This window comes from Procambarus clarkii, chromosome 36, assembly GCF_040958095.1.
Source record: "Procambarus clarkii isolate CNS0578487 chromosome 36, FALCON_Pclarkii_2.0, whole genome shotgun sequence".
In the NCBI taxonomy this organism is placed as follows: domain Eukaryota; kingdom Metazoa; phylum Arthropoda; class Malacostraca; order Decapoda; family Cambaridae; genus Procambarus; species Procambarus clarkii.
The window spans coordinates 3,542,366-3,555,290 of NC_091185.1; the positions used below are offsets into that span (position 1 = coordinate 3,542,366).

At 44.1% G+C, this 12,925-nt stretch overlaps 1 protein-coding gene across 1 annotated transcript in view; it reads right to left on the bottom strand.

The window, feature by feature from the left end:
- Positions 1-420: 420 nt before the first annotated feature.
- LOC123749220 (uncharacterized) overlaps positions 421-12,925 on the bottom strand; it is a 29,221-nt gene continuing 16,716 nt past the window's right edge. The window contains exons 3-8 of the mRNA XM_069336432.1: positions 12,576-12,925; positions 7,362-7,749; positions 6,504-6,614; positions 3,993-4,159; positions 1,025-1,994; positions 421-727 (exon numbers count right to left, since the gene is read on the bottom strand). The exon at positions 12,576-12,925 is cut by the window's right edge and continues 65 nt beyond it. Coding sequence (XP_069192533.1) covers positions 1,668-1,994; positions 3,993-4,159; positions 6,504-6,614; positions 7,362-7,749; positions 12,576-12,925 — 1,343 coding nt within the window. The 3' untranslated portion in view covers positions 421-727; positions 1,025-1,667. The remainder of the gene's footprint in view (positions 728-1,024; positions 1,995-3,992; positions 4,160-6,503; positions 6,615-7,361; positions 7,750-12,575) is intronic.

The following is a 12,925-nucleotide window of genomic DNA, read 5'->3' on the forward strand; positions in this document are numbered from 1 at the left end:
ACCTATTTTCAGTTTCAAATTACGACTTTTCATACCGAAAGTATACCAATTACTGAAAACGGCGATGGGTCATATTTTGCCCAATCCCCCCTGCAGTTTTTAAAATATCAGAAATATCGGAAATCTGACTCATGAGCGTTATTTTCGAGCTGAATTCTAGCTCATTGCACATATATGGAGTTTGAAATTACGAATTTTTATACTGAAAATATGCCAATTACTGAAAACGGCGATGGGTCACCTTTTGTATGCTGTTTTCAAAATATCAGATATATCAGATATCATATAACTGACTCATGGTCGTTATTTTTTAGCCGATTTCTGACATATTTGGAGTTTGAAAATATGCTAAATGAAAATATGACTCAAAATATATTTCAGTCGACTTAAAAAAACAATTCCCTCCAATCTCTACTATTTACAAAACAAAAGACCTACAATCCTTTTTTCTCTCTCAAAACTTTGTATTTCATACAGTTAACAAAAACAAAAATGAAAGCCTTATTTTCTCAATAGAAATCCTCGGAAAATGTCTCTTCCCAAAGGCGTAAATGTTCATCTACCCTGTCATCTACCTGGACTACAAATGAAAGTCTTGATTTATCTCCCAAGGAACTCCTCAACCAACGTACCGTCCGGTTCCGAGACGACGTTGAAGGCTGCATCAACTGGACTCCAAGATCGAAGAGCGGGGGTTCCGAAGGCTTGTTAGACGCCTTCCTCCGACCTGGGAAGACGAAGACGCAAGATGACTCGACCTCCCAACAAGGAGTCACTCCGAAACAAGAAAATCTACGTCATATCATCGAAGTTCTCGCTCAGAAAGGAATTAGATTCATTTGCAATTATGTTAGCTAATTAATGCTGTTTATGCATTATTTAATATACATTCTATGGCAAATAATACATTGATGACATAATTATGCCTTTAAGATGAAAGGAGAAAGCACTAAATCAGTATTAGATAACCAGCATGTCTCAAAATACGAGCTTGTTTCATCGGAAAATCAAATGCTGTCCTCACCTTGTTCAAGTTGTGACCCATGCTGGTGTCGTGTCCTGTGGGTGTCAGCTGGGGTAGCAGGGGTTGACGACCCAACTGAGGGCCGTCGTTGGGTTCCGGAAACACCGCCAGACGGCCGTCTTGCCCCTTCTGGGGTGCCAGGCCTCGGGATGGCGATAGGTCTCAGAGGAACGCTATTCTTAGGGAACTCCGGTGGGAAAGCGCCGTCTCTTCCCGACGTCAAGCCCGTCCCTCCTCCTGCATCGACGCTGCCCTCATCTAGGGTTAAACCGTCTGTCCTGGTGTGTCCCGGATACCTAGACCCTGTGAATCCTACACCGGAGGACACAGAGCCTCCCGTTGGAACTCTTGGGTACTGTTGTCCCGGCAAAAACTGGGTTCCTAGAGGTACCCCTCTACCACTGTCTTGTGACCCGTATGTAGGACCCCAGGGTATGGGTAGAGTCCCTGTGGCCTTGCCTGTGCTCCCCAAGGGCGTAAGGGGCTGACTGTGGGGAGAGATGGCAGCTGGAACTCCCAAAAATGTGGGACTCTTTCTCTGGGATCCTGCTGGACTCGCTGCAACACTACCACTTTGTGGGTTGAGAGGAAGAAAAGGGAACTCCACTGGAAGTTGAAACCGACCTGGTTGGTGCCGCCGCCGCTAAGAGATGGCCCGAAGTTGCCTGCTGGAAGCCCTGTATTCCCGCTGCCATACGGATACAATCCAGGAACGCCTTGGCTCACGCCACCTGAGCTTGGATTCCTGAGACCGATATTGGTGTTCCTTGAGCCGCCAGCTTGAAGTTCCCTGAGGCAGAGGCTGGAAAGGAGTCAGCTGGGCGCCCATATGTGGCCGCAGACCTCCAGGTGAACTTCCCAGACTTCCAGACGGGGGGTTTAAGCCACTGGAGGAGGAACTGCCGAGGTACTCTGGTAGCGGTACTCTGTACTCGTACTTGACGCCGGGGTTGGGACTCTGGGAGATAAGCTGTTGAAATTTGTATATGTTATTAGAATGCAGTAATTGTGCAGCTTAAAAATATTTATATTTATATCCCGCGGCGGCATATCGGCGAAACTCGCTTTGAAAAGTGTATATTCAATTCACATGTCCTGACATAATTTTTCAATGTATGTATTTCATTTTTGTTCCAATGTGTTCGCAATAAAATGTTCTATGAGAACATGGGTATTAAAGGTCACATAAGAATGCGTTCGACCGGCAACATATATAAAAACTACGTCGATTATACTCATGGTGTCAATAATACAATTGTTTTACCACGATGATTCACTGTCATGCCGTTCTCTTTAATAAGCTATTCGGCTATTAGAGAAAACGTAAATTTCATGGCAAACATTTGTAAACTATCCCCAAGTTGATCGGATAATAAATGGATTTTATACAAATATTTTTTCTCTCGACTACATGAGTAGTCCATGTCGCGTAACCGTAAGAACAATAGATGACGACCAACCACGGTCCCCACTGATGCAGCAGTGTTAGAATGCAGTAATTGTGCAGCTTAAAAATATTTATATCTATCAACAAAAATGCCTATCTGTCTGTTCAAGGTTGGAGGCAAGATGCTTGGGGCGAGTTTCACCAAATTTGTCATGGTAATTGCTGTTGGGTACGTGCCCAACATGGGCGGATCGAGATAGGCGTAAAAGAGAAGGGTGCTATGTGAAACTGTGCCAACCCTACTTCCCTATGAAAATAGACAAAAACCAGGTAGACAGACAGAAACAGGAAGACAAGAAGACAGACAGAAAACAAATAATAGAAAAAACACAATCACAAACACACACAAAAACACAAAGACATAGAGGCAGATCTGATTGCTAATTAAGAGAGCCCCATTGCAAAGCAGTTTTCAGTGTGCTACACTAATGAGGGGACTTTCACGTACCGATACTCTTCTTTCGAACATAATGTCCTCTGCTTTCATCCTCTAAAAGCAGGCGAGAATGTAACCCGACCATTAGAGTTCCTCTACTGCTGGCTCATTCTCTATACAACATCTAAACAATTGGGATTGACTCAAAGAATACAGAAGTTGCAGGCGGTGAGTCACAATAACGTGGCTAAAGTAAGTTGACCAGACCACACAATAGAAGGTGAAGGAACGACGACGTTTCGGTCCGTCCTGGACCATTCTCAAGTCGATTGTGACAATCGACTTGAGAATGGTCCGTGACGGACCGAAACGCCGTCGTCCCTTCACCTTCTAGTGTGTGGTCTGGTCAAAATACAGAAGTTGCTGTGAGGAAAAGGGAAGATATATTATCTCACGAGTTGGTCCATGTAAGGATTGAAAGTCATGTGTAGTATTACATATATTTTGGTCATATTATCATATTGATTCACCTTTCTTTTCATTTATCTTACGTATTACGGAGGATTTACTGGGCGCAAATCCTTAACTGTAGCCTCTGTTTATCTCAACAGTAAAATGGGTACTTGGTTGTTAAACGATTCTTCGTGAGGGTCGTATTCCAGGGAACATAGGATTAAGGACTTCCCCGAAACGCTACGCGTACTAGTGGCTGTACAAGAATGTAAAAACTCTTGTATATATAAATAAATAAAAAAAATAAAAAAATATATGTTTTCCTGGAATTTAAAAGCGCCTTTTTGCTAAATAAACAAATAAAGAATAGGATTGTTTCCTTCATCCGGCTAAACTATAACAGACCCTTAATATGTATAATTAGGTAACAATTTATTGGAATTAGAAATACAGTAGAATATGCAGAATAAATCCGATGAAAACCAAAGATACTATAACAAATAACTTAGTTAGCCAATATATCGACGTGTGAAAACTCATTTTCTATGATGCACATATCAGTATGAAAGAAAACTAAAAAAAAGTTAGAATTTTAAGGGATAACATATAAAAACATTATCGGGGACTTTAGCGCCCGTACCTATTTTACTTTTGGTTTATGCAAAAAGCTCAATATATTTGAGTAGGCCTACCATGAAGTCTATGGGTTCTTTGAGAGGTCCAGGAGCTGAGAGCTGCTCGCCGTGGTCATCGCTGGACGGGGTGTAGAGGAAGGTGGTACCGGCCGCTATGTACTCTCCGGATGCCTGGATGTCCCAGTTGCCATTCAGAACATAGGTGCCGTCCGATCGTCGCAGAGCTGAGGCCAAATACATGGATAGACACTTGAGAAAAAAGTATACCAAGAATCTCGTCACTTTGGCCAAGCAACAGAACATGGCCGTCACAGGGGCCTCGTAGCCTGGTGGATAGCACGCAGGACTCGTAATTCTGTGGCGCGGGTTCGATTCCCGCACGAGGCAGAAACAAATGGGCAAAGTTTCTTTCACCCTAAGTGCCCCTGTTACCTAGCAGTAAATAGGTACCTGGGAGTTAGTCAGCTGTCACGGGCTGCTTCCTGGTGTGTGTGTGTGGTGTGGGGAAAAAAAAATAGTAGTTAGTAAGCAGTTGATTGACAGTTGAGAGGCGGGCCGAAAGAGCAAAGCTCAACCCCCGCAAAAAACACAACTAGTAAACACATTCATGAACAAAAATTCAATAGACATGAAAAGTATGTAGGTGGATGCAGGCGACGAGTCGCAATAACGTGGCTGAAGTATGTTGACCAGACCACACACTAGAAGGTGAAGGGACGACGACGTTTCAACTCTCAATCAAGTCGTCCCGTCCTGGACCATTCTCAAAGTCTCAATCGACTTGAGAATGGTCCAGGACGGACCGAAACTTCGTCGTCCCTTCACCTTCTAGTATGTGGTCTGGTCAACATATGTTGGTGGATTGTGCTCATGTCTAACGTATACGTACTTGTAAGGGATATATACACCGAAAAGTGTAGCCAATTACACGGTGTATATATATACTGAGATTTTATAATAGTCCTGGGCTATGTTCAGGTCTAAAGGATACTTGCTAATAGGTCAGTATAAGCTATTGTGGTGGCCTTAATAACCCTGCAAAGGCTTATTGATATTAATATCCCCCTCCAGAGACTGATTAGCCTTAATAGACTTAATAAAGAGGTTCATTAGCCTTAATAACACTCCAGAGGTTGATCGGTCCATCATCTAACCAAATAAATATTGTTTGTCAAGCTAATCTTCATGTTAACTAAATTCATCACATAATACAAAATAATGTTATGAGAGAGAGTGAGAGATAGAGTGAGAGAGTGAGAGAGTGTGAGAGAGTGAGAGAGTGTGAGAGTGTGAGAGAGCGAGAGAGTGAGAGAGCGAGAGAGAGAGAGAGAGAGAGAGAGAGAGAGAGAGAGAGAGAGAGAGAGAGAGAGAGAGAGAGAGAGAGAGAGAGAGAGAGAGAGAGAGAGAGAGAGAGAGAGAGAGAGAGTGTAGAGAGAGATGAGAGAGAGAGAGAGAGAGAGAGAGAGAGAGAGAGAGAGAGAGAGAGAGAGAGAGAGAGAGAGAGAGAGAGAGAGAGAGAGAGAGAGAGAGTGTGTGTGAGAGTGTGAGAGAGCGAGAGAGAGAGAGAGAGAGAGAGAGAGAGAGAGAGAGAGAGAGAGAGAGAGAGAGAGAGAGAGAGAGAGAGAGAGAGAGAGAGAGAGAGAGAGAGAGAGTGTGTGAGAGTGTGAGAGTGTGAGAGAGCGAGAGAGAGAGAGAGAGAGAGGAGAGTGAGAGAGAGAGAGAGAGAGAGAGAGAGAGAGAGAGAGAGAGAGAGAGAGAGAGAGAGAGAGAGAGAGAGAGAGAGAGAGAGAGAGAGCGAGAGAGAGAGAGAGAGAGAGACACAACTGTCTAAGTGATACACCTGCATGTAACTTGGATGACCTGAAGAATATTTCTCTTCCTGATTGTCCACCAGAAAACTCTCCTCCCCACCACTAGTGCTGTTGTTATATCTTATTTCTTTATTGAAAGAAAATACAAGCTAAATAGGATAGCATATACAAAAACACAATGAAGCACAGTGGATACTGTACAGCTTCACCTGACGATTATCATAATAATTCATGGTGTCGGGGGACAGGCAGCCAGCGTGTGTTCACACTCACGTTAGTCTTATATCGAGGTCCCTCCCTCCCAATGTCGAATTAATGACCCCACTCAGTGGTACAATCCCACAACAAGATGACTAACTCCTGAGTACCTACTTACTGCTAGGTGAACAGGATATGTGCCCAACCGTTTATGTCTCGCCCTGGATTCGAGCCTGGAATTCTCGACTGTGCGTCGAGAACGAATTCAACTGTGCTACCGGGCCCCTATAACTCATTTATCATTACAAAAATCATTTACCATTATGAAAATGATTCGAATAGACTTTCTACTCTCTATAGGTTGTTCCAAGGTGAAACTACCGACTCTGCTTAGGATGCAACCCCATAACGGTGTCCTAACTCCCGGTTACCTATTTTCTGCTAGGTGAACAGGAGCATTAGACGAACATATACATATACATATACATGTATTTTGTATAATATGTTCGTACATTAAATAAAACATATTTTTTTGTTTGAAAAACAGGCACTCACTCACCGAAGAAGTTCTTTGAGGGCTTCATCTCAGTAATGGTGAGATTACAGACTCCCGCTGGCACAGGGGTGACTAAGGAGTACCCGTAGGGCAGAGGAGACCTGGTGAAGATACCTGCGGAGATGGTTCAACAATCATAATTGGTTTATAAAATTATTGCAGTTACTCCTTTACTGCAAGAAACTATCATAGAAAACTGGTAATTATTATTGAAAGAAACTATCATAGAAAACTTGTAATTATTACCATTATCTACTGTATTATAAACGTATGTAAGGTCAATAATACATCGATTCAGTGCACAAACAATGCAATTTAGACAAAAGTAGCTATTACATTTCCAGGGACATTCATATATACATTTAAAAAAGCAGGATACATAGCAAATAATTGAATAGTATCAACCATTTCATAACGAGATAAAAGCTGATTCAAAGCTTTATTTAAAGGCAATAAATAAAATACACATTACTCACAGTTAGAAAGGTGACGTACATTGTCAAGTTAAATAACAAAAATGAACGGAAATGTAATAAAAATATATACTTGTATAAAGTGGAGCCCTGTGGACTAAATATAATATGAATGACTAAATATCGTAGTCTCCTGAACTCTATCAGATACAGGAACTTGCTTGAATCAAATTCACGTTGAATTTGTAATGTCTTATGTAACCGGGATCTGATTCAGATAATAATTATATTGCTTGTCAACAAGACATATATTTTAGATGACTTAAAATCTGGTTGACTGGGTAGCTAAAATTTGCCTGATCCCTATTGGTCAATGGATCCAGAACGGATCCGGATCTAGATCCGGATCCGTCAATATAGCCAAAACGACATATTGTGTCTTCCTTACCTGATATGATCCTACAGAGGTTCCTTTCTCTAGAGCAAAGAGCACAGGAGGGAGGAATCCTTCCCAAGTGGAGACCCTGCAGAGGCTGGTGGGTTCCTAGAGTGCCTCCCTGTAGAGCCTGGTGGGTCCCTAGAGTGCCTCCCTGCAGAGGCTGGTGGGTTCCTAGAGTGCCTCCCTGTAGAGCCTGGTGGGTCCCTAGAGTGCCTCCCTGTAGAGCCTGGTGGGTTCCTAGAGTGCCTCCCTGCGGAGGCTGGTGGGTTCCTAGAGTGCCTCCCTGCAGAGGCTGGTGGGCCCCAAATGTGGCCCCAGCCTGAAGGGGGAGACCGGGCCGTCCTCCCTGCAGGGCCTCGGGCTTGGGAAGGCTCGCTGTTGCCTGCTCCAGCCACGCCTTCAGAGAAAAAAATCCCTCCATTAACATGTGAATGTTTACAAACATTTTTACTACTTATTGAAATGTTTAGGATAACATTAACAATAACAAATTATATCATAACATACACCTGCCTAAGAAGAACGTTAATTAGCTCTCCTTCCCTCAGTCTTCTCTCTTTCTTCCTCAGCAAATTTAATATTAATGAATTTTTTTTTTTTTATTAAGTTATGAGGTACATCTGCATTAGTGCAGCTACCCTAGACTATATGAAGTGGAGTACAGTGTGTCAAAAAAAAGCTAACTAGGTGATGCTATAAAATCCCCATCACACAGGATGGTTAGTCATACAGAGACATGTGATAGGCGGTCTGCACTGGCAGACTCCGGATGCATTTTGAGGATATCAACAACACAAGATTGAATAAGGTAGCAGTGGTAATACAAGTCCCCATCTCGCAGGATGGTTAGTCATACAGGGCCATGTGTTTAATAGCCTGCACTGGCAAATTTTGGGTATACTGTGAGGATATCTTCAAGAATACGAGAGTGAATAAAGTAATTGCAAAGCTCCAGGTACCTCATGCCAACTGGTCTGAAAGGTCTAATAACTGGGCATTCAGTGATGTAGTGCGGGAGATCATGCCGTAGTTCCTGCTCACAGAGTTTGCAACTGGAGTGCTCAGGATTGGGAGACCCGTCACCTGCAGCCACCTGCCACAGGTAACGGTAACCCAACCTGATCCTTGCAACCACTGTGTCGCACAGTCTAGTGGACGTTTTGTGCTGTCCATAGATGTAGGTTTCAGATCTGAACAAATCATAGCTTTTTATACTAGTACTTTCAGGTCGTTGGGAGTCAGTAAGTTCTTTCCTATCAGATCTGAATGTTTGGACCAATACAGTTTTGACAGCAGAGATGGGGATACCTAGATCTAATTCAACTTCAAACTTGTTACACGCTAATTTGGCTGCAATGTCTGTCTCATTATGATGGGTTATATTTATGTGTGAATATTAATGAAAGCTGAAAATGCCATGACAACTCTACGGAAAACATATTCCCAATTTCAGACTTTGTGTAAATTGGTCAGGGGGGGGGGGGGGTCACTATAGATGCCGATATTTCTTAAAGGATGACACTCGGGCTCAAGCCTCGACTGACCTTTAACACTCATATACCCACATTAATCTCAGGTACCCTCATATACCCAGTATCAACCTACCCCTGGCTTTATGCCCCAGAGAGGCCACTTTAGACCGCTAACCAGTGCGCAACTCCATAGTCTCCTGGGATGACTACTACCACTACTACCACTACTACTACTACTACTACTACTACTACTACTACTACTACTACTACTACTACTACTACTACTACCACTACTACCACTACTACCACTATTACTACTAATACACACATTGTATCATCTTGGAAAGCTGAGTGAGACTATGCAGGCGATGAGTCACAATAACGTGGCTAAAGTAAGTTGACCAGACCACACACTAGAAGGTGAAGGGACGACGACTTTTCGGTCCGTCCTGGACCATTCTCAAGTAGATCGACTTGAGAATGGTCCAGGACGGACCGAAACGTCGTCGTCCCTTCACCTTCTAGTGTGAGGTCTGGTCAACTGAGTGAGACTAGCCCCAAGCATCAGGTCTCTAACCTTACACAAACAGAAAATCAGATGTTATACAGATGTTATATATAGCTGTATATAGTTATATATAGCTATATATAGTTGTGTTAGCTATATAACACAACTACAAGGGGCTGTGTTGCCATGATATAGGGATATAAGTGACAAGAGCTGTGTCAATGTGTACCCAACATTTTGACACTCTTGTGCACTTGTCTGTGTTGTCTTTATGTCTATGTATTTGTCTGTATTATGCCTCTGCATATGTTTGTTTGTCTCAGCCTTTCCCCGTATGCGAATCTGTTTCCTTGTGTTCTTGTCCATATGTCTGTCTGTTTCTATGTGTTTTTCTGCCCACATGTTACTAGGTTTCTAGGTTTCACTAGCTACATATTTATAGGTTTCTACATTTTCCTGTTCACATGTATTTCTGTCCTGCATATCATGTCTGTCTGTCTGTCTGTCTGTCTGTCTGTCTGTCTGTCTGTCTGGTCTGTCTGTCTGTCTGTCTGTCTGTCTGTCTGTCTGTCTGTCTGTCTGTCTGTCTGGTCTGTCTGTCTGTCTGGTCTGTCTGTCTGTCTGTCTCTCCGTCTGCCTGCATTTCAAATATCAAACGATTTAACCTGTCACCTTTAAACTTTCCATTTAAATTCCTGAGGGTACTGGGGTCCAGCTATTGTGTTTGCTTGAGATGAGGGCGAGTGAGGGGAAGGGAAGGGATCAGAGCAGCCAGGCTGTTGCTGTTGGATTGTTGCATGGCTTTTATCCTCGGATGAGATGTTAAGTCTCTGAGGCAGGTGAATATCTCCCCCCCCCCCACCCCTCTCACTGTGGCAAGTGATCACCTAATTAATAATGTTTTTTGTTTGTTTGTTTACGTTCTAAACAACCCTGAGTGAGGGCCGGATGCCACGTGGAAGGTGTCATCGTTCTTTTGTTTATTTATTGGCGCCAAAGATTTTTGTTTACCTCAGGCACCTGTCTGCCTGTCTGTTTGTAGGTCGGCTTGATGACAGGTATCGCTACCCTGTCTCTTTGTTTGATATTTGGGGGAGAATGTTCATGTTGGTTTAGTGTGTGTGTGTGTGTGTACTCACCTAATTGTACTCACCTAATTGTGCTTGCGGGGGTTGAGCTCTGGCTCTTTGGTCCCGCCTCTCAACCGTCAATCAACTGGTGTACAGATTCCTGAGCCTATTGGGCTCTATCATATCTACATTTGAAACTGTGAATGGAGTCAGCCTCCACCACATCACTTCCTAATGCATTCCATTTGCTAACTACTCTGACACTGAAAAAGTTCTTTCTAACGTCTCTGTGGCTCATTTGGGTACTCAGCTTCCACCTGTGTCCCCTTGTTCGCGTCCCACCAGTGTTGAAAAGTTCGTCCTTGTTTACCCGGTCGATTCCCCTGAGGATTTTGTAGGTTGTGATCATGTCCCCCCTTACTCTTCTGTCTTCCAGTGTCGTGAGGTGCATTTCCCGCAGCCTTTCCTCATAACTCATGCCTCTTAGTTCTGGGACTAGTCTAGTAGCATACCTTTGGACTTTTTCCAGCTTCGTCTTGTGCTTGACAAGGTACGGGCTCCATGCTGGGGCCGCATACTCCAGGATTGGTCTTACATATGTGGTGTACAAGATTCTGAATGATTCCTTACACAGGTTCCTGAACGCCGTTCTGATGTTAGCCAGCCTCGCATATGCCGTAGACGTTATTCTCTTTATGTGGGCTTCAGGAGACAGGTTTGGTGTGATATCAACTCCTAGATCTTTCTCTCTGTCTGTTTCATTAAGTACTTCATCTCCTATTCTGTATCCTGTGCCTGGCCTCCTGTTTCCACTGCCTAGTTTCATTACTTTGCATTTACTCGGGTTGAACTTCAACAGCCATTTGTTGGACCATTCACTCAGTCTATCCAGGTCATCTTGTAGCCTCCTACTATCATCCTCTGTTTCAATCCTCCTCATAATTTTTGCATCGTCGGCAAACATTGAGAGGAACGAATCTATACCCTCTGGGAGATCATTTACATATACCAGAAACAGTATAGGTCCGAGGACTGACCCCTGCGGGACTCCACTTGTGACGTCTCGCCAATCTGAGACTTCACCCCTCACACAGACTCGTTGTCTCCTGTTGCTTAGGTATTCCTCTATCCACCGGAGTACCTTCCCTCTCACTCCAGCCTGCATCTCCAACTTTCGCACTAGCCTCTTGTGTGGCACTGTATCAAAGGCTTTCTGACAATCCAAAAATATGCAGTCTGCCCACCCTTCTCTTTCTTGCCTTATTTTTGTTGCCTGGTCGTAGAATTCAAGTAACCCTGTGAGGCAGGACCTGCCATCCCTGAACCCATGTTGATGCTGTGTTACAAAGTTCCTTCGCTCCAGATGCTCCACTAGTTTTTTTCGCACAATCTTCTCCATCAGCTTGCATGGTATGCAGGTTAGGGACACTGGCCTGTAGTTCAGTGCCTCCTGTCTATCCCCTTTCTTGTATATCGGGACTACGTTAGCTGCTTTCCAAATATCTGGCAGTTCCCCTGTTGCCAGTGATTTGTTATACACTATGGAGAGTGGTAGGCTCAGTTCTCTTGCTCCTTCCTTTAGAACCCAAGGGGAGATTCCATCTGGGCCTATAGCCTTCGTCACGTCCAACTCTAGTAAACACTTCCTTACTTCCCCACTGGTAATCTCAAACTCTTCCAGTGGTTCCTGGTTAGCTATTCCCTCACTTACCTCTGGAATTTCTCCTTGTTCTAAGGTGAAGACCTCCTGGAATTTCTTATTCAATTCCTCACACACTTCCTTGTCATTTGTAGTGAATCCTTCCGCCCCTATCCTTAATCTCATAACCTGTTCCTTTACTGTTGTTTTTCTCCTAATGTGGCTATGCAACAATGTGTGTGTGTGTGTGTGTGTGTGTGTGTGTGTGTGTGTGTGTGTGTGTGTGTGTGTGTGTGTGTGTGTGTGTACTCACCTAGTTGTACTCACCTAGTTGTGTTTGCGGGGGTTGAGCTCTGGCTCTTTGGTCCCGCCTCTCAACCGTCAATCAACAGGTGTACAGATTCCTGAGCCTATCGGGCTCTGGGATGTGTGTGTGTGTGTGTGTGTGTGTGTGTGTGTGTGTGTGTGTGTGTGTGTGTGTGTGTGTGTGTGTGTGTGTGTGTGTGTGTGTGTGTGTGTGTGTATCTGCCTTACCGTATTAGTATTATCCAGCTCTCCATTTTCATCCTTTTTTCTGCCTTTTTTCACCTTGTATTCCTCTCTCTCGCTTGTCAGATCCTCCTTCGTTCTCTCTTCCTTCTCCTCCTCCAGCGTCTCCTCCTCCTCCAGGGGCTCCTGCTCCTCCTGGGGCTCCTGCTTGCTGGGGTCGAAGCTGAGGGCCTCCGGACTCAAGGTGGCGATTTCAGTTGAGTCAATGTTCCCTTCGCATCTGACAGCCACCTGTGGGAGGTGTTGAGAAATAATAGGGTTTAATGGCGTTTGGGAGGTGGTGGTGATGGTGGTGGTGGTAGTGGTAGTGGTAGTGATGGTGGTGATGGTGGTGG